Source organism: Carlito syrichta, unplaced genomic scaffold (assembly GCF_000164805.1).
Source record: "Carlito syrichta isolate Samal-C Ts95f unplaced genomic scaffold, Tarsius_syrichta-2.0.1 Scaffold111552, whole genome shotgun sequence".
Lineage (NCBI taxonomy): Eukaryota > Metazoa > Chordata > Mammalia > Primates > Tarsiidae > Carlito > Carlito syrichta.
The window spans coordinates 15,921-39,208 of record NW_007055648.1 but is presented as its reverse complement, the minus strand read 5'-3'; the positions used below and the strand labels follow the sequence as shown (position 1 = coordinate 39,208).

At 60.1% G+C, this 23,288-nt stretch overlaps 1 protein-coding gene across 2 annotated transcripts in view; it reads right to left on the bottom strand.

Annotated features, from left to right (window-relative positions):
* The window catches only part of CHID1 (chitinase domain containing 1), a 33,084-nt gene extending 13,196 nt beyond the window's left edge, over positions 1-19,888 (bottom strand). The window contains exons 1-9 of one of the 2 annotated variants that reach the window (XM_021718262.1): positions 19,766-19,888; positions 17,294-17,456; positions 15,558-15,707; positions 14,911-15,043; positions 13,923-13,967; positions 12,408-12,514; positions 11,838-11,899; positions 7,805-7,897; positions 537-638 (exon numbers count right to left, since the gene is read on the bottom strand). In XM_021718262.1, the coding sequence (XP_021573937.1) occupies positions 537-638; positions 7,805-7,897; positions 11,838-11,899; positions 12,408-12,514; positions 13,923-13,967; positions 14,911-15,043; positions 15,558-15,707; positions 17,294-17,413 (812 nt within the window). In that variant the 5' untranslated portion in view covers positions 17,414-17,456; positions 19,766-19,888. Of the gene's footprint in view, positions 1-536; positions 639-7,804; positions 7,898-11,837; positions 11,900-12,407; positions 12,515-13,922; positions 13,968-14,910; positions 15,044-15,557; positions 15,708-17,293; positions 17,512-19,765 lie in introns of those variants that run through there. The other variant, XM_008070175.1, reaches the window with a different exon arrangement.
* Positions 19,889-23,288: the final 3,400 nt, after the last annotated feature.

Genomic DNA, 23,288 nt, shown 5'->3' with positions numbered 1-23,288 from the left:
CAGGCAGAAAGCCCTGACCTCATCATTGGGGTCACTCACACCCTCCCTCTGTGCTGTGGCTGACGCCTCTCCAGAGCTGGAGGGGGAGGAGTGACCATCCCTAAAGGACGGTCGGCCAAGCGACAGGCCCCTGGCCCCTTCCGGGGACCCGCACCCAGGGCAAGGCCCCAGGCGGCGGGCAGCGTCCACGACATGGGGCGGGAGGGGTCGGCAGACGCGGCCTTCCAGGTGTCCTTCCCACTATGCACCTGCCCGGCTGGCTTTGCAAGGCCCTCTGGGAGCAGTGTGGCCCAGGTCGTGGCCCAGTGGCAGAACTGGGCGTACCGGTGCCTGTGCCTTCTGGCGACCCAGCCCCACCAGGCAGGAGCCCCACCCGCGTGGCCACCCGCAAGGCACAGGACAGACACAGCACCAGCAACTTCTGCCAGGCAGGCACACATCCCAGAGGTCGCTTGGAGGAGGTCACCATGCGCACTGAGCTGCCCACCCAAAGGCAGGAAGGGGTCTGCCATGTCGCACCCTCAAGCCCAACTCACTGCTGTGCCGTGGAATAGTCGTAGGTCATGAGGCTGAAGCCATCCAGCACAGGGGCCAGCTGCTCGAACTCCTTGTGTGTGAACATGCCCAGCTGGTCGGTCCTGCAGTAAGACAAGGTGGCCACCTCAGCCCCAGCCCCTCCGGGTTCTGGGCCAGGGTCAGAGCAAGCTGGCTGGGGGCTCCCAGCACGCCCTGCCCCACTCTCCCCTCTGGGAGGGCCACGGTCACTCTCCTCTGGGGATGGGTCCGGCCCACAGCTTGAGCAGGGCCAGTCTGGGAGCCGGTGCTGATGGCCCACCACAGCGGCCTGGGGGGGGAGAGGGGGCGGAGTTTACCCCATCAGCTCTGTGGCCTGAGGCCACCATCCAGGCCCTACCTCAACGCCTGGAGCAGGCCCACTCCTCAGGGAGGGCGGCAGGAGCCACGGCCCTTCTCTGGGACAGAGTACCGTAGAGGGCATCACCACCCGCTCTGCCCAGGCTTGTGGGGCTCATGGTTGTGCCTGGACGGCCAGAGCCCCAGTAGGGACTAGCGTCTGCGCCAAGCCATCTGGAGACCACTCCTTTCCGCCCGCCTGACAGCCACACCTGAGTTCTCTATTGGCAGTTGCACATGCAGGACAGGATACTCAGGAGTGGGACACGCATGGTCCCTCTCATGACGCTGCCATATCAAGTGAGAGGACAAATAGGGCTCACGCCCAATCTCAGTGAGATACACGGATGGGGAGGCGAGGGGCGCCATAAACATGCACGTCTCTCAGTCCTGGAGGCTGAAACCCAAGATCAAAGCATGGCAGATGTGGTATCCGTTGAGGGCTCACTCCCTACTCCCAGCCGGCCCCTTCTCACTGTGTCTTCCTGTGGGGAACTCTCGGGATCTTTTATGAGGACGCAAAGCTCATCCGTGAGGCTCTACCCCACGACCTCACTTCCCGCCGGCACCACCTCCTGTCACCATCCCCTTGGCCCGGGTGAGTGAGGCTGGACGGGGTGTGGGGCCCTTGAGGCACCAGGTGAAGGCTCAGAGGCTCTGCCCCTCACGCAGGAGGCCGTCACAGCTCAAAGGGCAGGCAGGAAACAGCCAGGAAGGGTGGAGACATGGGAAAGTCCACTCTGAGGTGCTGAGGGCCCCAGTGAGGGGTTGGCCCTCCTGGAAGACGGCAAGCCAGGGACCAAAGGCGCAAGTAGCTTGGGCAGGAAAGGGCCACCTTGCCTCAAGGCCCATGGTGGCTGGCTCTGCCCCTTCCAGGTCCAGCCTCCCTGGGAGCAGTGGCTCACCTTGCCAGGCACTCACAGGGGAACCCAAGCAGCTGACCCTCCTGTCTGGGAGGCCCAAGTCCAGGGTCTCCTACCCTGCAGAGGGCAGCAGAAGGGCCATGCGGGGACCCAAGGTGCACGTACAGAGAAGCCTCTTGCCCGGCCCTCAGGCTACAGATGCCTCGGCACACCCTGAGGACTCAGAAGCCCTGGGCAGCCGGCTTGGAGTTCATAGCGAGTCCAGGTCTTCTGCCCACCCTTCCCTGGGGTGTGTGCTGCTTTTTCACGGCCACCTAAAAGTCTCCTCTCTTCCCCTCTCCCCTCAGGGAGATGCTTCTTCTTGGTCAGTGGCATGGGCTGTGGCATTTCTCCTGGTGGAAGTCTTGTCTTAACTCCTGTGTTGTCTTTTGATATACTGACATGCTGGGCATAGTCTTCTGTGCCTGGCAGAGCCAACCCATCCGTCCCACATGCGCACGCATGTCACGCACACACAGAGTTCTGCTTTCCAACCCGGGGCTCTGCAGTACCTAGGAATGCGGCTGGCACAACTTCCTCAACCTTCCATCCACCTCTGCAGCCCTGTCAGTAGTCTTCACTCTGGGGGGACCTGCCCCATGGGCCAACCCTCCCCATGCCCATGATGCCCTTCCCAGGGCGTCAGCTCTTCTGAGACCCCCGCTTCCCATGCTACTAACAGACACACATCTTCCTGCCATGACCTGCTGCCAACAACCATGCTGCCATCACATCCCCATCCCCTTTCGTGGACACACAGCAAGACTGGGGCTGGTACAGTCACATGTCCAGGATCCAACACCCAGTAGCCACAGGATGTGCCCCAGAACCCACGGATGTCTTCCAAGGACAAGCCTCCACCAAGTCCCCAAGCACGAAGGGGCAATCCTGCTGGCCCACGTGGTTCCACGATGTACCCCTCAGTGCAGGGCGTCAACACACAGCAAGCGTGTGACATGGTCTGTACTGTTCCCATCAGGCCCTCACGTAGCCGCTTGCTGACCCAACAACTATTTCTCAAACTAGGGCCACCAAGTACAGCTCAGACGCTGGGAACGGTCGTCACATTTTCAAAAGGTTGCAGCAAAACAAGCACAGCAGCCTCTGTCCAGAGCCAGGAGCAGCCACCCTGCACAAAGCGATCTTCGGTGGGAGAAGGGAGGTCACCGGGCCCAGCCCCACGGCTCTCCCCGCCCCGCCCCACTCACTCTGGCCCTGGGGCCTCCAGGAATGGGAACCACCTTCTACCTTTGAGGAAGGCACGCTGCACGGGAGCTGCTGCCAGGGCCGCCCCTCGCTGACCTGGGTCCCCGCCGACACTCGCAAGAGCCAGTGGCTGAGTCGTTTGTCTGTGACCACTGGCATCTGAGCAAGAGGGGACTCTACGTAGCCAAGTGACACAAGAACAGCCTGCTGACAGATTAGACGCAGCGTGACTTCCAATGAACGAGAATCACTACGCACGCCGAAACCTCATGTTCCGAATTCATTAGGAGGAAAGAAGTCCTGGGGAGAGAAGCAGCAGGAGAACAAGCACACCACCATCTGCCATCCTCAGCAGCTTAGGCTGGCCCAGGCGGACAGTGGCAGGGAGGGCGCATGTCCACGCAGCCTTCCACAGCACCCCCTGGCTCCACCCCACGCCAGTGCCCAGCCCAGACAGCGGGACACTCTCCACACTGCTCAGGACGCCCCTGTGGTTGCTCGGTGCTGAGACAGGGTACTCTGCACCCCATGGCCTCAAGGGTGTACAGCCCGGCTGGCCACCTCACATCCTCCTCCCCGAGTCACCCATTCTTCCAACCATGTATGCCCCCTCCTTTCCGGAAAGGGGCTAGGCAGAGATACCCCGGCAGGGGGCCTGACCAGGTCTCTCCAGCCACGTGGGCCTCTTCACTATGAGACCCTGCAGCTGCCAGAGCTGGGGAAGGTAGGGTTTTGGGGGCACACAGTGGGGCTGAGACTTCCAGTCTCCTCCCAGACACCGAGAGGTGGTGAGGGCTGCAGCCCCTGCACAGGGCCTCCCCTCTCGTTCACCTTATCACCTCTGCACAGACCCACGCCCACGCTCTACCTGCTCCTACGTGCTGCCTTTTTTTTTCAGTAGGAGTCTCACTCTTTTGCCCAGAGTGCAGTGGCACGCTCACAGTCACTGCAGCCTCTACCTGCTGGGCTCACTCAGACGACCCTTCCGCCTCAGCCTCCCAAGCAGTTGGAACTATAGGGGCACCTTGCCACGCCTGGCTAGTGTTTTGATTTATAGTGGAGACAAGATCTCGCCAAGTGGCCCAGACTGGTCTCAAACCCGTGGGCTAAGGCAATCCTCTCACCTCGGCCTCCCAAAGTGCTGGGATTAGGGCGTGAGCCGCTTCGCCTGGCTCACGTTCTATCTTTGACCTCTCTGAGACCCCCAACCGCCGACCTTGGTCCCCTGTCCGGGCCCCACAGAGTGGACGCCTCCTCCTTTTACTGAGTGGCCGCCATCTCTGGGCAGCATCTGCACTGCCAGAGAGTCAAGGTCAGGCAGAAGGCCACGGCTCGACATCAACCTTTCCTGGAGCTTCGGCCTGCTGAGGAGCCCCAGGGCCTCAACTCCTGGCATCACGCTCCTCAGACTCTCGCCTCGCTGGTGCCCGCTGGAGGTGAACCTAAGTCCATCCCCTACGGGCCTCCCTCTGGGCCCACTCTGCGGCCTAGCACCGGCTCGACCCACAGTCACCAGTCCCTGCTGGTCACACTGCCTGGCCCCCGGGAACACCAGGCCCCAGTCCTCACGGAGGCAGTGGCATCACCATCCACACAATGTGCCCACACCCGGGGTGCCAGCCCACGCCTGCTCCTCCTCCCCAGGCTGACCCCAGCCACCTGAGGGGCATCTTGACAGCTCTCCTCCCCACTTCACTGACCGGTCAAAGGCTTCTCAACCCACCCCCCTAGGTTGCCTGGACGTCTTCAGCTGCCTGCTCAGCCCCGGTGGCTGTCTCTCTCACTGCCTGTGATAGCAGCCTATTCTGTCAACCTGCAGGCCCATCCGCTTCCTACAAGCCAGCTGAAACCCTTCTGCCCTCTGGGTCCCAACCTCAGCCTGTACCTTGGTCTGTCCACACTGTACCGGGTGCCCACCACCTCTGATGGAGACCTCAGCACAAGCTGCTGGCAAGCTGCTTGCCCAACCCCCAGGCTGCAGGCAAGGAGCAGAGGGTGGTCAGAGCAGAGGCCTCTGTGCAAGGGTGCTAGGAGTGTGGTAATGGTGCTCTCAGGTGAAGGACCCCCACTTGTCATTGTTCTCTGACCACTGAGCTGGGTTCATGTGGCGGAGATGGCCAGGGAAGCCCACCTTAGGGGGCCCACCGTTCATAAAGCCACTGAGAGGGGCCCGGCAGGGCTCAGGAAGAAAGCCAGTCCTTCTGTGGTCCCTGTGATCCGCTTCCTGGACCTGAGGGGGCCCCAGTAGCCAAGCACACCCAGAAAACACGAGGCACCAGCTGGAGACCAACTCAAGGGCTCCGCAATTCCGAGGATGGCATGGCCACAAGCACATGGCAGGCCCAGGGGGAGGGCTGCACTGTGGCTCTGCCCCTGTGCCTCTTCCACTGATCTGGCTGTGACCTTGGGAGCAGGCCTCAAGGTCAGCACAGTGCCCAGCTCCAGGCTCAGATGTGGGGGTCCACAGCTGTGTCTGCCCCTGGGGGCTGAGCCCTCTGCCCAGCCCTCTGCCCGGCTACTATTCTGACCAGCACCGAGGGAGAGGCTGTGCAGAGGCCGGCGGGTCTGTGAGAAGACGCCAGCCGAGGCGGTTACTGGACGCTTTTGCAGATGCCGCTCTTCGGTGAGGGCGTGTGGGGGAAACAGACACAGAAGATAAAACACCCCTGGCTCCCAGAACCTGGGGAGAGACCCCGGACCTCCTTACCTGTCCGGCCAGCTAGGGGCAAGGGCACACAACAGCTCAGCAGCAGTGCCTGTCCCCGACCCCAGCTTCTCCGCACCCCTCTGCAGGCCTCGGCCCCGCCCCCTCAGCCACCCACAGCATCTGGCTGGAGTCATAGCCAGGACAGGGTGAGGGGTGAGGACAGCTCCCACTGCCCACCGCCTGCCTAGGGCCGGGAGCCTGGGAGGTGATTTCCGGGCAGAGGGAGCTCCCCAGAGAAGGCAGCCCCCAGCCCTGCCTTGACCTCAGAAACTGCCCTGGGCTTGGGAGCCTATCCCCGCCAACAGCTGCTCCTGTGTCCGCCCAGACAACCGCCTAACCACAAAGGGGAACCCGGGCCTCCACCCACATCCACTCACAGAGCCTGGGCCACCCGCGGATGAGTGCCACGTGGAGGTAGCTGAGCCCACAGGCTCGGGGTGCCCTCCAACCCAGGAGTGTCTGCCGCCTAGCTCTTCCCCCAGCCCCAGCTGCTGTCAGCACAGGAAGGGCAAGGCCTTGCCACCGCCCCCCGCAAAGCACATTATCTAACAGCTCACGTCAAAGAAGATGCAGCCTGGGGAACGGCATGGGCAGGACCCAGCCCTGGACTTGGGCCCCTCTTTCAGGCAAGGCCCAGCCAGTCAGCGCAGCTGGCGCAACGGAGGGGAAGGAGGTTGGGGAGGCAGAGGCACAGAGCGGTGCCCACAGATGGGCAGGGCTTCCCCGTGCTTGGGCACAGGCTGAGGGAGTCCCGGCCCTGCACGAGGCTGCACGTGTGCATGCGTGGGTGTGTGTGCAGGAGGAAGCTCAGGCCATGCACGGAATGGCCCTCAGGGCTCCCCCTGGGGTGGCACCTCGGGCGCCTCTTCTGCTTTCAGCTGTTCCACCACGAGATCAGCCGCGCCTGCTGGGCACTGGGACCTGCGACACGTTCAGTGCCCGGAGGGTCTGAGCATGGCCCATCCTGGCTCCAGCAGAGGGACCTGCCCCCCAACGACAGGGCCCAGGGACCCAGGTCTGACACCAGGCCTGCAGAGTGCAGCCTCGCCTACCTCCACATGGCCTCAGCGACCTGAAGCTACGCTGGTGGCTGAGAGCCCTGGGGAGTGTGGGGGGAACGGCCGGCTGGGAGACTGACAGCCACGTCTTGCCAAGGGCCCCGGGCATCCTCGAGGCTGGGGAAAACCACCAAGCCGTCAGCACGGCCTGAGACCGCGGGGCCCGGAGGAGGCAGCCGGCCAGGTGAGTGGGGCCCAAAGAAGCAGCTGGCCTGTGCTGGGACAGACATCTGTGGGGTGACAGACGCCCTGAACACAAACTGGCTCTTTTGTGAGTCTCTCTAGCCGTCTTTGGAGCCCAGGAGTGCATCCAATCACAGTGCCAGTGGCCCCTGACCTCTACTCTGGTGATCACCATTCCAGTGAGGGTTGCAGAGGTGAAGGCTGGCAGCTTCCTTCCAGGTGGGAGGCTGGGGGTAAGGCATTCACCTCGGGGGCTGCCCTCAGAGGCTGGTGGGACTCCCACCTGGATGGCCCAGGGCGCCCCCACTCAGCCCCGGCTGGTCTGCAGCCCCCACTGGCCTGCTCCCGTCCTCGTGGCCCCCAGGTCTGCTCATCGTCCTCACATGGGGATTCAGGCCCTTCTCTGTGCCCAGCACACGTGAGACGCTCCTGCTCTTACAGCAAGTATCTGTCACTCCGCTGTGCTATCCCGCCTGGCGGGGTTGGGGAGGCCCTGCCCCCAGCTGACGGCCTCTGGACTGTGGAAGCCACCACCTCCGCCTAACTACCCACAGGCACGGGGTATAAATTTGGCCAGAAGCAGCAAACACCTTGAGCCCCAGGGCATCTCCAAGATCAAGACTAGAAGACGTCAGTTCTCAGACCACAGGATTTCTCAGCAGTCTTCAAGTGTGTTTGGGCTGACAGTCTTCAATCACAAGGTTAGTTGAGATGAGCCCTCACCTCTGGGCCACACCTCCCAGGTGTGCAGCTGCTGCAGCGTCTACACAGATGGGGTGCTGGGTCCCTTGGCTGGTACCCTCCACGGCCACCCCAACCTCAAGAGCAGCACTTACCCGGGGGTGACGGCGGGCGGGATGACCAGAAGGGCCAGCAGCCGGGCCTGGTGTAGCGCCTCTGCAAGGTGGGTGAGCATGTGGATGAGGCCCCTGAAAGAGAGGAGCAGGGTTGGCATGCAAGCAGCACCAGTGTCCACCTGGCGCACCTGCCGCGGCTCCTTGGCACCCACCACCTCAGGATGAGTGGGTCGGGTCCCCAGCCTGAGACCCCACAGCAGGGCAGGCGAAAGCCCGAGTGGGAACTTGCTACCCACCTCCGGACGCAGCCCCGGATGATGTAAACATGCATGCCCGGAGCAGCCCGCAAGCACCATGAAGAAGCTGGGCATAAGGCTGCCCCTTCCCCACCGGGCCCACCTAAACCCGGCTGAGCCCCTGTCCTTCCTCCCACTCTGGGGCCCCCAGAGAGCAGAAGCCTGTGCAGCACCCCAGGGCTCCCAGAAAGGGGTCCCAAGGACCAGAGACAGACCCGCAAAGACACAGCAGGTGAGCAAGGACTCCAGCAGGCCCAGGGCCTTGACGCAAGGGTGGCCCAGACAGCCTCAGCTGTGTATGCCACACTGGGAGGGGCCACAGTGGGAGGGGGCTTGGGGAAGGCAGGGGCAGGGCACCTGAGTGGGCACCGGGCGAGTCTGGACAGGTGGGATGAAGAGAGGGAGGGAGCCGTGAGATCTCCTCTGGCTCGGCAGGTAGGGAGGCAGCCAGGAGGCAGTAGCACCTCCAGGTGGGCTGGTTGCGTGCCCCAAAGGGGGACACTGGCTTCTTTCTGGCACAGCCCGGAGCACCCGTCAGAGCCCCTGAGCCTGTCTCGGGCACAAGCTGGTGCCCACAGGTCTGCCCTGCAGGTTATGTCATCAAAGAAACCCGGCCTGCAGTACAAGCTGGGCAAGGTTTGGCCGTGCTGTTACTGTGTATGGGAGGGAGGGGACCCCCCGACACACACACACTGCAGGCCCCAGAGCAGTCAAACCGGGAGAGGAGGCGGCGAGTCCCACCACTCACAGGACACCAAGAGAAGGACGGAGGCCAGGCCAAGTGTCAGTCCCCACATCTCCCACTGGCCCCAGGTCTTGCTCTGCTCCAGCACAAGTTCCTGCAGAGTGTGGCGACAGCTGGCCCAGGCCACAACAGGCTGCTGGTTCCTCAGCCACATTCCCCGAGGCACTGGTCCCCTCAGCGGTGCCAGTACTACAGCCTGGCACACGCAACTGCTGGAAGGTGGCAGCTCCTGAGAGGGTCCCCAGTGTGGCCCAAATCAGGCTGTCCTCATCCAAGCTAAGCACTGGTGATCCCTGTGAGAACTCGGCCCGAGCAACCGAGGGCACTTGAGGCCCAGCTGCCCTTCCTGGGCCTCACATTGGCTCTGCAGGAGGCAACGCAGGAACAGACCATAGCAGCAAAGAGCCTGGGGGCAGCCCATTCTCAGTACCTGTATCCAGAACTTGCTACCTGCAGGCCGCTAGAGGTGGTGGTCGGGGGGGCATCACCCATCCTTGGAACACAGAGCAGAGCAAGGTGTGACCAGGGGCTAAGGAGCCTGGGAAGCTGAATCCCCGGGGGCTCCTGCCTGGCCCTGAACATGTAAGCTCTCTGCTGTCTCAGGTGCTCATGGCTTTCCCAGGGCACAGCAGACCTGGGGTGCAGAAGGTGCCATGGCCATTCTGTGAGGGGCCCAGGGAACTGGGGTGTCTACCCACAAGCAGTCAGACTTCATGGCAGGGCCCAAAGCTGGTCTTCAGGGAGGACAGGCGAGTCAGGCCACCAGGGGATAGTGTGGGTCCAGGGACAACACGGAATCCAGCTGTGGGGGGGTGTGGGCCTCACCCACGGCGCTCCTCGGGAAAGACCCCAGTCCCAGCTGCTGGCACGTCACAGCCACTCCACGTCACAGCTACTCCAAGAGTGGGAACAACTGTAAGGGGCTGTCTGGAGCTTGGGGGACTCGAGTCAACGCTATCCCTGCTAAGGGTGCTGCCTGCAAACCCTGCAGACAGACGTGCCCCGGGCGCATGTCTGGGGCCCAGCGCGGGGGTCTTGAGTCCACAGAGCACAGCCTGGTGTGCTGGGGGAGGGGTCCAAGTGGAGGGGTCAGGTTCACGCGGGGAGGCAATGCCCGGGCAGCACGTCCGAAGGAATCTGCTGCCCCAGCTGGGCTTTGTACTCGGAGCCCAGGCACCTCCTGCCCCCTGCCCTGCACCCCCCCACAGCCCCCACTTCCTTACGGGAGCCTGAACAGGGCTGCACGGACGGCTCCCACCCCTCCTCCCCGCTGCAGTTCTCCCTCGGCAAGTTGACGACCCGTCCGTTAATGACCTGACATAATGAGGCTGTGTCTCACCCCAGCCCTCCCCCCAGACACAACGAGGCTGTGTCTCACCAGGAGCAGCCCTGCGGTGCTGTCTCGCTGCCTACTTAATGCTCTGAGACAGAAATGAACTACAGGAAACCTCTGATTAATGGACTCACTCACTCTCCTAGCATTAGTGGGAAGGATGGAAGCTGGTGGAGTCTGTCTCCTGCTCAGAGGGACCCCTCCCTCAGAGGGTACCGGAAGGTCAGCCTGGCAGGATCTACCGCCTGTTACCCAGCACATCAAAAGACCTCAGCGGCAAAGAGCCCTGGGGGAGCCAGTCCTCTGGCACCTGCATCCAGAACTCTCTACAGGTGCCAGAAGCTGTCATGCACCTGCAGGCCACCAGAGGTGGTGGTCAGGGAGGGCATCGCCAATTGAAACACCAGAAAGAGCAAGGTGTGCCCAGGAGCTAAGGAGTCTGGGAAGCTGAAACCCCCAAGGCAGGGTCTGAGGTCATCTCTGGCCAAGAACACAGGGCACACGATCCTCAGGGCAGAGCTGGGTCCCTTGGGGACGTGCAGACACAAGATGCCCCACAGACCTGGGGCTGCCCTCACCCCACCCTCAACTCGGCTCTTTCCCACCCTCCCCCCGGCTCCTGGGCCCTCCCAGGCGCAAGCAGACAGAGGAGAGCCTCTCAGAAACGCCTGGCAGGGCAGGCAGGGTTCTGAGCAGAGGATGCCTGAGCACTTAGAAGCAGACTCAAGGGCCGCTTTTCGGGAGCCGGGCGGGGCCTGGGAGCAGCTCCAGGCAGAGCCAGCAAAAGCTACAGCAAGCTGGTGCGGTGGCTCACGCCTATAATCCCAGCACTTTGGGAGGCCAGAGTGAGAGGAGTGCCTGAGCCCTCAGGTTCAAGACCAGCCTGGGCAACTTGGCGAGACCTCGTCTCCACAATAAATCAAAAAATTAGCCAGATATGGTGGCATGCGCCTGTAGTTCCAGCTACTTGGAAGGCTGAAGCAGAAGGACTGCCTGAGCCCAGCAGATCGAGGCTGCGGTGGCCGCGACAGAGTGAGACTCGGACTCCAAAAAAAAAAGCCACAGCAAGGCCTGGTCAGGCCCAGCCCCTGGGGCTGGCAGCGAGAGTCTCCTGCCAAGGGCTCCAGGCACACCTTCCTCTGGGTCCTCAGGCAGGGAGCCTGCCCCTTTCGGCCCCACCCCACGGGGCTCCAGCTTGGCACGCCCTTCCTCCCTCACCCACAGAAGGTCTGTGTGGTGATGCTGCCTCTGAGTGGGCAGAGTCAGGACCTGCAGCAGCAGTGGGATGGAGGGCGCCGCAGGGGACACCAGGAGAGCCCAAGTCCCACTGGGGCTGCCATGGCAGGAGGTGGCTGAGGCCAGGCTCAGCTGAGCTAAGGCACAACTGGAAGAACTTCAGGAAGGAAGGGAGGGGGCTGCTGATTCCAGAAGCCACAGCCTGCACAGAGGTTGAAGGAAGGGCTGGACAGCCGCTGCCGGCTCTTCTGCACAGGGATGAGATCAGAGTCGGCCGCCTGCCCCACGGCCACTCCCGTTTCTCTGAGCAGGCTGCCATCTTTCACAGGCCCCGGCCCCCGCCCAGGCACAGGGACTGTGGGGGCTCCCTGTCCCCCCGTCCTTCCTCCAGCCTCGTCCAAACACTAGAGCCAGGAAAAGCATGGCCGCCACCCACCACCCACTGGCCCGCTGCCCACTCACACATGCTTCTGGCTCAGCAGCTGGCTCCAGACCTCCACCACGAAGCCATCAAGATGCTGGTTCTGAAGGAAACAGGAGCACGTGAGGAGGGCCAGGAGCGCCGAGGAGGAGGGTGGAAAGGCAGACAACACAAAGCCCACCACCTCCGCCCACCTGGCCCAGGCACAACCCGGTCACTCATGACCTGGGCAAGGCCCAGGCTCAGGTTGTACATCTAGAAGCCCGTCTGAAGGGGCAGCATGGGAGGCCCCCATAGGAGCCAGAAGTGGGCGCCCACCCTTGTACCTCCCCTGATGCCACTTCTGGGGGCCTGAGGGCTCCCTGACCCTTGTAGCCCAGATACAACGGCAGTTGGCAGACAAGCCTCCCTCCCCTGGGTCCTCCACAGGACCCCTGTGGTCAGGAGGGAGTGGGCAGCAGCCTGAGCAGGGCTGAGGCTACCCTACCTGCAGGGCGGGGGCCACACCAGGAAGTACCCAAGGAAGAAGCCAGGAAGAGCCACCCGTGGTGCCCTGCAGGAGGCCTGGCCCGAGGAAAACACGGGCTGGGGCCTGTGCTCTGGGGCCTCACCTTTGCCACCTGGACCACAGTCTTGCTGAGCTCCTCTATCTCATCCTCACTGTCTAGAACGTTCCGGAAATCGTCGTAAGTCCAGTCCTCAAACAGAAGCCGAGGCACTGGGGGCAACAAACATGCGGAGACTGTGACCTGGAAGCACAGAACAGCCCTCCTCTACTGGCTCCCAAAAGGGTGTGTGCTTGGCCTCCAGAGTGGAGCAAGACCAAGCGGAGCCGGCCAGAGAAGCCGCCCGGAGCAGCCACACACGGTGAGGACGTCCCACAGCCTTGCAGAAGAGGGCAGGACAGTGGGGAAGGGGCGAGAACACACTAATGCCCTTCTGCCTGACACCAGCTCCCCCAGGGCCCCGCAGGGGACAGCCTCAACTTCCAGGACAGCCAGGCCAGACCCTGTTGCTTGAGCTCAGCCCATCACCTGCTCCCAGCCTCTCCACAGAGCTTCTCCCTTCTTTTGCTCTTATTTTTTAATTTTTAATTTTTTTTTTTGAGTTGGAGTCTCACTCTGTCGCCCAGATTGGAGTGCAGTGGCCGCTCCCGGCCACTGCAGGCTCGACCTGCTGGGCTCTGGCGATCCTTCCGCCTCAGCCTTCCAATCAGCTGGAACTACAGGCACGCGCTACCACACCTGGCTAATTTTTGATTTATTGTAGAGATGGGGTCTCGCCAAGTTCCCTAGGCGGGTCTCGAACCCGCGGGCTCAGGCAATCCACTCACCTCAGCCTCCCAAAGGTGCGGGATTACAGGCTGAGCCACCGAGCCCGACAACTCTTATTTTTTTAAAGACAGGATGCAGTTGTCACCCAGGGTGGAGTGCAGAGGTGCAATCATAGCTCACTGCAACCTTCAATGCCTGGAGTCAACCGATTCGCCTGTCTTAGCATCCTGCCTGTCCTCCAAGTAGCTAGGACTGCAGGCAGGCACCACTATGCCTGGCTAACTGCATTTTCTGTAGAGTCGAGGTCTCGCTACATGGCCCAGGCTGGTCTTGAACTCTGGGTTCAAGTGATCCTCTCGCCTCAGCCTCCCAAAGTGCTGGGTTTTACAGGCGTGAGCCACCATGCACTCTTGTTGGGCTGCCTTTGAGCCTCTTACTGAATGTGGGGACATGTAACCCTCCCTCCCCAGTCATGAGCTACGGGGACATGGGTGGGCAGGGTCAGTGTCACCCTCAGGCAGAGCCTAGGGTCTGGCCCCAGCTGCCTAAAATGAATGAAGAAACAGGAGAGGGGCAGTGAGGGCAAAGCCACTGGCCAAGGAGGTGATGGCCTTGGTAAGCCATGGCCTGGATGGGCAGGAGCGCCCAGGACTCTAGCTGCACCGTGGGCCACAAAGGCCAGGCCAGACTTGTCTCTGAGTTATCAGGGGAGCAGCCTGTGCTGGAGCAGCATAGCCCGATGGCCAGAGACACAGGGAGACCCCAGCCTGCTCATTTACCCATAGGAAGGTCATGTCATCAGGGGCCTCCACGCCCTGTGGCGAGGGCCACTCCCAGGCCTGCGAAACTCACCTATGCGCAAGCCTCTGGCATTCTTCCTGACGGCTCGCATCCACCCTGTGGGATGTGGAGGGACATTCAGCACAGGTACATGTGTCCAGCTGGAAGAGCAGCCCACCGGAGGAAGAAAACATGGCAGCCACACCATACAGAGGGAATGGCAGGTGGTGGGGAGCCTGGTATGAGAACCCTCCTCTTCCCGGTCCAGGGGCAGCCTTGCATCCCCACGCCTGATCCCAGCCCCCTCTCCCGACTCCACAGGGCAGCTCTGAGCTGGCCCTTCCTGAGCTGGGATGGCTCAGAGCCCAGGGCTGGTCGGGGGGGACAGACAGCTGCAGCCCAGGTCATCATCCCAGAGCCTGGGGAATGTCAAGGCCTTTCTCCGAGCTGAGGTGCAGCCAGAACTTGCCAGGCCCTGACATTTGCTCACCACTGTCTTCTGGACATCCAGGGAAAGCAGCTAAGGGAGGGACAGAGAAGGGGGAGCTCTCCACTGCCCGGAGGCTGTCTGAGTCGTTCCGGAGCCTGCCCTGCACACATTCACACGCAGCTCAGACATTCACGGGAAAGCCCGCCTCACAGCCACCAGATCGTGGGGGCAGGGGCAGGCAGACGTTCTGAGGCACCCCCTGGCCTTGCAGCGGGTCCCCCAAGGCGGTTCTCAGGGACTGCCTCCACCAGGCCCATTCCTGCTTTCCCACCCTGCACGGCAGCTCACGCCATGAACCGTTCCCTGGGCTCAGTCACGCAAAGCGAGGGAGCAGACCTTGTGGTCACTGACACACCCACACCCAGTCACACTCACACTCACACCCACAGTCACGCAATTACACTCGCACCTAAATTATCACACATTCTCACACTTACACACACACACTTACGATTCACACACAGACACTCTTGTACAGACACAGACACACACACACGCATGCACGCGTACATCCTCCCACACTCTTCTCAACTCCGGGGACAAACACAGACAAGCAGGGAGGAGGAGAACCTTGGTCCACGTCATGGAGGCCTGTGATCTCAAACATCTCACGGCCACGTCTCTTCAGCTGCAGCCAGACAGGTGAGATATGCGTGAACTTGCTCCCAAAGACCTTGGTGACATCGTAGCCATGGCTGTTCCACTGGCAGAGGAAGAAGGCGTCAGACAGAAGACAGGTGAGTGCCCACCTGCCTTGCCATGGTCCCACTGGCTGCTCTGGACATGCCCAGGGCCGGCCAGTGTAGACGACTCTCAGCCCGGGCTGACTCCAGCCCCTGCCTGCGATACTCTTCACCACTGTGGATTGTCCTCCACAGCCTGGGGTCTGAGCTGCCACGGCTCCCTCATCAGAAGTGACTGGGGCTTCTTTCTCACACGCAGACTGCCAGCTGGGGCTGGATGGCCCGAGAGCCCACCTCTGAACTCAGGGCACCAAGAGGAGTCCCCTGTGGCCATGGGGAGCCAGACCCCAGAGAAGCCCCCAGTGCCCTTCACTCTGACATCTCCAGGATGGCATCTCTCCCGCTGTAGCCTCGGGGCAGGGGCAGCCCAGGGAGATCAGAACTCCCACCACCATCTGACCAGGAGGAAGCTGGGGGCCAGGGCAGCCCCTCTGAGCCTCTGGACTACCCTCTACCGTGAGGGTCTCAGCTTACTGGAGTGACATAGCCCAGGACGTCTCCAGGAAAGTGCCTGTCCCGGGACTGCGCCGAGCAGTAGCTGCGATGTTCGAGAACCACGTCCTCGGCTTTGAGGTCTGTCACCACCAGGCCTCGGTCCTGGACAGGCTTGTCTGAAAACTGGTTCTGAAACACAGCAATGGAGAAGCAGCCAGTCACCAATCGCTGGGGAGGAATCCAGCATCCCAAGCAGCAGCAGTAAGTCCCTTCCGTTCAGCCGGCAAAAGTGTCCCTGGTCCCCGTGGCGCTGCTGACCGGGAGGCCTTGCAAGCAGGGATGGAGGCCACAGCAGGCGGTGCCATCCGGAAGGGCTCTGGGGCCAGCAAGCAGACAGTGGGCGACCACAGAGGCTGCCCACCTTTGCTCGGGCTGGACGGCTCCACCACACATATGAGCCAGGACACCGCCAGCCAGGTCACTTCAAGCTCATCTGGGCACCCCCAAGCCACTGTTGCTAAACAGACACGCCAGGCCCACACCACGCCACTGGCCAGCCATTGCCTGCCAACACCCCAAGCCTGCGTCTTCTCTCGCCTCATTCCCCGCCTCCACTTCATCCGGTTCTTTTGCTTTTTTGAGTTGGAGTCTCACTCTGTCGCCCAGACTGGAGTACAGCGGCCGCTCCCGGCCACTGCAGCCTTGGCCTGCAGGGCTCCGGTGATCCTTCCGCCTCAGTCTTCCAAGAAGCTGGAACTACAGGTGTGTGCTACCACACCCGGCTGATTTTTTTGATTTATTGTAGAGATGAAGTCTCATCAAGTTGCCCAGGCGGGTCGCAAACCCGTGGGCTCAGGCAATTTACTCTCCTCAGCCTCTCAAAGTGCAGAATTACAGGCTGACCCACCGAGCCCGGTCATCCAGTTCTTGACTTGCCTGTCTCTCCACACTCCAGGGCCTGGCTCAGTCTCCCCTTGACACTGCCCACTCCCTGGCCTCACCTCGAGGGGCACTGTGAGGGACAGAGACGCCAGCTGCATGGGTGCTCTGCCCCGAGCCCGGACAGAGGGATGCCTGCCAGTCCAGGACTAGGTCACAGGAATGGTCTTGTGACAGTAGGTCTGGCCAGCAGCATGATGACTACTGGGGCAGAAGGGTGGGTTTGATGGGGACCCCCCCTCAAGTGTACAATCCCCAGGACCATGCCAGGAGAATGGCACAAAGACCATGAGGCAGACGCAACTGACAGCGTGAATATTAAAGTCTGCTACAGTGGCAGGATGAGGGTGCAGGTATTGAAAGAGGAAATCAAGCCAGGCTCGGTGGCTCAGCCTGTAATCCCGCGCTTTGGGAAGCTGAGCTGAGTGGATTGCTTGAGTATGCAGGTTCGAGACCCACCAGGGCAACTTGGCGAGACCTCATCTCTACAATAAATCAAAAAATCAGCCGGGCGTGGCAGCACGTGCCTGTAATTCCAGCTACTCGGAAGGCTGAGGCGGAAGGATCGCCGGAGCCCAGCAGGTCAAGGCTGTGGTAGCCGGGGGCGGCCACTGCACTCCAGTCTGGGCGACAGAGTGGGACTCCGACTCAAAAAAAAAAAAGAGGAAACCAGCACAGGTGACAGGCCCCAAGTGGGACAGGTGGGGATGCCCAAGAGTAACCACCCACCCTCAAAACCTGCCCCAAGGCTGCTCACTTAGAGCCATGACCCTCGGCCTCCCGCTCAGAGGCGCTGGGGGCCAGCGTGGTCACCTCAGTCCCCAAGCCACTCCTACCTTCTCCAGCAGTGTCTTTGAGGCGGCCTTTTTAGCATCCGACTTTGACAGGGTGGCACGAACAGGGTTCGGGCTACAGGCCAGAGCAAGCCACAGTAGGCCACTGAGGAGTGGGCGCATGGTGGGTGTGTCACAGCAGGGTCCAACCTCGGGGTCCAGGAGGCTGCAGGGGGAGCAGAACACGGGAAGACACGTGCCAGGAAAACGCAGCGCAGGCAACCTCTCTGCCGAGGGAGCACTCTGCTCCAGGAGAGCCTCGGCCCCCAGGACAGCACCCTCTATGGGCCCATGCTGGCAGCTGGAGTCCATTCTCCAGTACTCCTGGGCCCCCCGCTGGGCTCCAGTTCCTTCCCCAGACAACAGGAAACAGCTTTCTCACTAGCTGCCATATTGCCCCTCTCACTGCCCAAGGCCACCCACCGAAGCAAGCATGGTCTCCCACTCCCTCACTCAAACCCAAAGAAACCCCAGCCATGGTACAGCTTAAGTGTAAAATAATGGAGCCACAGAAAGTACTAGAAGAAAATATTCACACCCATTTATGCAATTTCAGGGTGGGGAAGGCTCTTCCAATTAGATCAGTAAGGGGCAAGACTATCAGAGAAGATACCATGAGAGTTGACTACATGTAAATGGAAAATCCTCATTTTGGAAACAAAAAAGGTGACCTTAAAGACAAACAATAAGCCAGAAAAAAAATCTGGAGATACTTGACAATGGATTTCTACCCACAATCTATCCACAAAGACACTTTACAAAGAAGCGACACTCCAGTAAGTGTCCTACTGCAAAAATAAGAAGGGGATGAGAAGTGGTATAATAGAGACACCTGGAGTTCCAGAAATAAGCAGCACAGCCTTACCAGAGATCAAAGAAGCGAAACTGAAACAAGACGGTGTTACCCAGGGTGTGAAGGATGATATCACAAGGACCTGGGCAGCACAAGTTTCTAGAGCTGCGAGTGGGGATTTAGGTTTGGAAAACTTTCTTTGATGACTATCTGGTCATAAATATTACACTTTTCAAGACACATTTATTTCTCACACATTCTGCTTTGGGGGATTCTCTACTTATGTAGAAAACATGAGCATGCTCACAGACTTAGCCCTCCTAGACGCTAAAACACAGATAGGCACCGCCATGTCTACCACACGCATTCAACGCAGACGTCACCAAGCAGCATTTACACGGCACGGTCTCATGGAAAAATGTATGTACGGAGACATGCTCGAAGTTAGAGAGGAGGCTATCTGGAATGACTTGTCATTTTCATTTTCCTCTTTTGCTTTTTCCATATTTTCTGGTCTTCTAACACTATACTTTTTTTTTTTAAGAGGCAGGATCTTGCTAGGTTGCCCAGGCTGGTTCTGAACTCCTGGCCTCAAGCAATCCTTCCACTCTCCCACAGCACTGGAATTAAAGACATGAGCCACCACGCCTGCATCTAAATTTTTACCATACAGCTCATTTTTAGGTTCTAGAGACCTTCCTCCCCCCACACACACACCCAGGTGATTCTACCTTCTTTCACTCTCAGGAAGGGGCCGCGCCACAAGCCAGACCAGCCAGGCTGTCTGTCCTTTGCGAGCCTTGACGTCGTTGCGAAGTACCTTCTGGCTTTGCACCCCTAGCAGCAACATCTTCCCAGACCAGCTGAGGAACCCACCCAGCCTAGGCAGAGCCCACCTGGCAGGGAGGGGGCTGGAGGGCCAGCCTAGCCCACTGCCCAGGGGTGGGCAGAGGCCTTCCTCTTGGACCACAGGAACCAGAGGACCTGGGAGCTCAGGCTCCAGAGACGCCAAGAACCCCAGCTGGCAGGATGTGCCTGTCAGAGCCAGGCCCGCTGGTTCTTACTCTGACAATCACCTGGCCAGGAACCTGCTTCCGCCTGTTCCGAAACCATTTTTTTTTTCTTTTGGAAAGCAGGATTTATTAAGAGGACAGAAAAGCTCCCACAGTGGGAGGGGACCCAAGGGGATTGTCCCAAACCCTCCTCTTGAACCACTTTCCTCTGCAGGGGCTCACACTGCCACTTTGCTCTTTCCTGGGGAGACAGGTGCTCCTGGTGCAGACTGAGGGGGTTGTGGCTGACCCTGGGCAGGAAGTGTCGAAGCTTTGGCACCTAACACACCTGCGTGGAGCAGCAGAAAGAACACCACCCTGGAGCCAGAAGCTCCCTGACTTGGAGAGGTAGGAAGCCAGGAGACAGCCTGGCCGGTGGCTCTAAGGACTCAGAAAGGGGGCCACAGGTAAAGGCAGCAGCTGCCCCAGTTCCAATGGGCTGTGGAGGGAATAAGACTCAGGACCACATTGCCACTCTCTACCCTCTTCCCTGCCCCCCCCCACCGGTGACACACTCCAGCATCAGAATCAAAGCAGCAGCCCCTCCATCTACTGCAGCTGTGAGGCTTGGTCTGAGCTGGTAACAACCCCAGGGAAGGGGAAGTTCTGGCCGTGACACCTAGAGCTTGCCAGGCCAAGCTGAGACAGCTGCCTCAGTTCCCAGGTACCTCATCTTTGACTCCAGCCCCTCCATGACCACAGGCTCATTCGTTCTCTCTCCTCTGGGTGCAAATCTCGGTCATGGAGAAAGGAAAGGGATGAGAAATCAAACGGAGATGGCCCTCCAGGGAAGTGGTCCAGGAGTAAGCTGAGGTGCCCGTGGGCTGCAGACTTGAAACAGGGTCACTGTCCCCCGACTCAGAGGCCCCTCTGCCTGTGACCTCCCTGACTCCTGACCTGTGATTTCACACCTCAGGGAAGGAAAAGGGCAGCAGGATGGGGCCAACCAGGTCGTGTGGAAGATGGCACTGCCAGCTTCTGTGTCTGGCAGAGGGGGTGCTGGAAAGAGAACCAGACCGAGCACAAGGCCAGGGCCGGTACCGCGGCTGACGACCTGCACCCGAGGGCTGGTTCTGGGACAAGTGCTAGGACGCGGGCTGCTCACAAGCGCCAGGCTGCTGCCCAGCTCACGGTGGAACTTTCCAGACAACTGCCCCAGGGAGATGGTGCGGGAGCGGTGCCCAAGGGTGCGCATGCTGCCATCAGGCCCTCAACTGGCTTCAGCACCTCCCTCCCCCAGCTCCCCACCGGCCACTCAGCTCTGAAGCCCGTCAAGCCTTCACAAAGCACAGCCCCCAGGCTCACACACACTATTCTCACATCCAAGTGTTTCTCCCCCACATACCAACAACTCTCTTTTTGGTAAAACGGCCCCACACAGAGGGAGTGTGGTGTTGTGACGGGAACAGCCCTGATCCTGGTCGCTTGAGGGGGTCTCAGAGTCTGCTCTACTACAGGCTAACGATGGAGAGCCTACTATTCCCTCTTCCAGGGCTCCCAGTCCCACAGTGTCAATGGAGAGGATAGGAGTCACAGCAGGGGCTTTCATGTTTTTCATGGAGACCCACAGCAAGAAACACACTCTAGGCCTGGCATGGCGAATCATGATTGCAATCGCCGCACTTTGGGAGGTGGAGGTGGGAGAGCTGCTTGAGCCCTGAAGTTTGACACCAGCCTAGGCAATATAGTGAGACCTTGTTTCTGCAAAAGAAAAAAAATAAAAGCCAGGTATGATGGTGTGCCTGTAGTCCCAGCTACTCAGGAGGCCAATGCAGAAAGATACACCTAAACCCAGGAGGTCAAGGCTGCAGTGAGCCATGATCATGCCACTGCACCTCAGCCTGGGCGACAGAGTGAGATCCTAACTCAAAAGAGAAAGACCAGGGAAGAGGGGGTGGGACTGCCAGTTGAGGGAAACTGCCAGGGGAGGGAGGGGCACACCTCATCACCAAGGGTACCTGCAAAATGAACATTTGTATACCTAATGTTGAATTGTACCCCACATCTTTAAATAAAAATAAAAGAAAGAAGTCAGGTGCAGTAGTTCACACCTGTAATCGTCCAATACTTTGGGAGGCAGAGGAGAGAGGATCTCGAGTCCAGGGTTCAAGCCAGCCTGAGCAACTTGGTGAGATCTCATCTTTACCATAAATCAAAAAATTAGCGGGGCGTGGTGGCACATAGCTGTAGTTCCAGCTACTTGGAAGGCTGAGGTGGAAGGATTGCCTGAACCCAGCAGGTCGAGGTTGTGGTGGCTGTAAGCATGCCACTGCACTCCAGTCTGGGAGACAGAGTGAGACTCCGACTCAAAAAAAAAAAGAAAGAAAGAAAAAGAGAGAGAGGAAGGAAGGCATTTTCTGTCACAACCTAGCACACGAGTGCATGTCATGTGTGCAGATGTACATGTGCATATAGTGAAAGTTGATTAGAGCTAATCCTACTCCACGGTGGACACACTGTGACAACTTCTGTCTGTTTTTTGAGCCGGAGTCTTGCTGTCGCCCAGGCTAGAGTGCAGTATCATGCTCATGACCACAGCAGTCTCGACCTGCTGGGCTCAGGCAATCCTTCCTCAAACTTCCAAGAAGCTGGAACTACAGGTGCACGCCACCATGCCTGGCTAACTTTTTGATTTATTGTAGAGATAAGGTCTCGCCAAGTTGCCCAGGCTGGCCTCGAACCCATGGGCTCAGGTAACCCTCTTGCCTCCGCCTCCGACAGTACTGAGGGAAGGAACCAACGCACCCAGCTCCGGGCGCGTTTTCACCCCTCAGACTGATCTCACTTGAGGAATGCTGACTGATGTGCCCTGGGAGTCCTTCATCAAGGTTGCAGGCTGAGTCCCCAAGCCGACTTCCTTGTCAACACAAATGCTGCTGTTTTCGCAGCTAGAGCAGTGGTCGTTCTGGGTTTTCACATTTTTTTTAAAAGCAGAATTTATCGAGAGGACAAAAAAGCTCCCACAGTGGGAGGGGACCCAAGGAGGTTACCCTGTTTTCACATTAGAACACAAATTTCTGAGCTAACCCCATTCCTACGGTGGGTGAGGAGTGAGTGTACACTTGGAAGTGAAGGTGGTGTAAGAGGCAGGGCGAGCACAACCCCATGACATTTATTGACCATTGCTCCATGTCAGGCCCTGCATGTTACCTGCGCGTTCTCTCCACACACCCGGGACAGGCCATCTTTTACCCTATTTGTAGACAAGGAACCTGCCAGCACCAGGGCACATGGACACTGCACTGCCCCCCTCCATGGCACAACAGACACACAACGGCCACGAGATGGCTCAAGAGCTAGTTGTCACCCACCCACCGTCCCTTGAAGGTGACCCCACATTTCCGGCCAGCTGACTCGGTTCTCTGCGTGAGTCTAGCGACCTGTGAAGTGAGAGGCAGGCGAGTCACTCTTCCAGTCCTGAAGCTCTCTCGGCTCGGGCTCAGCCGAGGTGGGATCCCGCTGGGGCCCACCCCAGCACGGGGGCCAGCTGCCCTTCCCTGCCAGGCCTCACGCCTCCCAGCCTGGGCCAGACCGGGCGTCCTGGGGTCCTGCTGGCCACACTCTCCAGGGCAGCCTCACGCGTGCCCGTTCACATCCGCCAGCCTCGGTTGGGTGGACTCCGCGTGCTGGCCGCTTCCCGTCCAGGCGCCCCATGCAGTGCTCGAGCTCTCACGCGCAGTGGGCACGCGCTGCCGCCACAGTGCTCTGGACACCCTCACGCCCGCTCGCTCTCTCACACAGCTTCATCCACACACGTCCTCACCCACACTCACCTGCTCTCCCGTGCACCTTCGTCCACACACACACGCCCTCACCCACACTCGCCCATCCTCACACCCGCTCACTCTCAGCCGCACCCACTCCCACTCACCCACGCACGCTCAGCCTCACACCCTCTCACGGGCACCTGCGCCCACACACGCACCTGGGCTTGCTTTCGTGTCCTTACCGCCTCACACTCATCCTCACAGCTGCTCCCTCACACCCGCTCGCTCTCACACGTCCTCCCCGACCCACACTCGCCCCACCTGCCTCCCGATCCACGCACTTGTGCGCACCCACGCCAGCTCACTCCTCACCCACACTCACATACCCTACACGCCCGCCCGATGCCCCCGGCTCGCGCTCGCTCCTCACCCACACACTCGCGCTC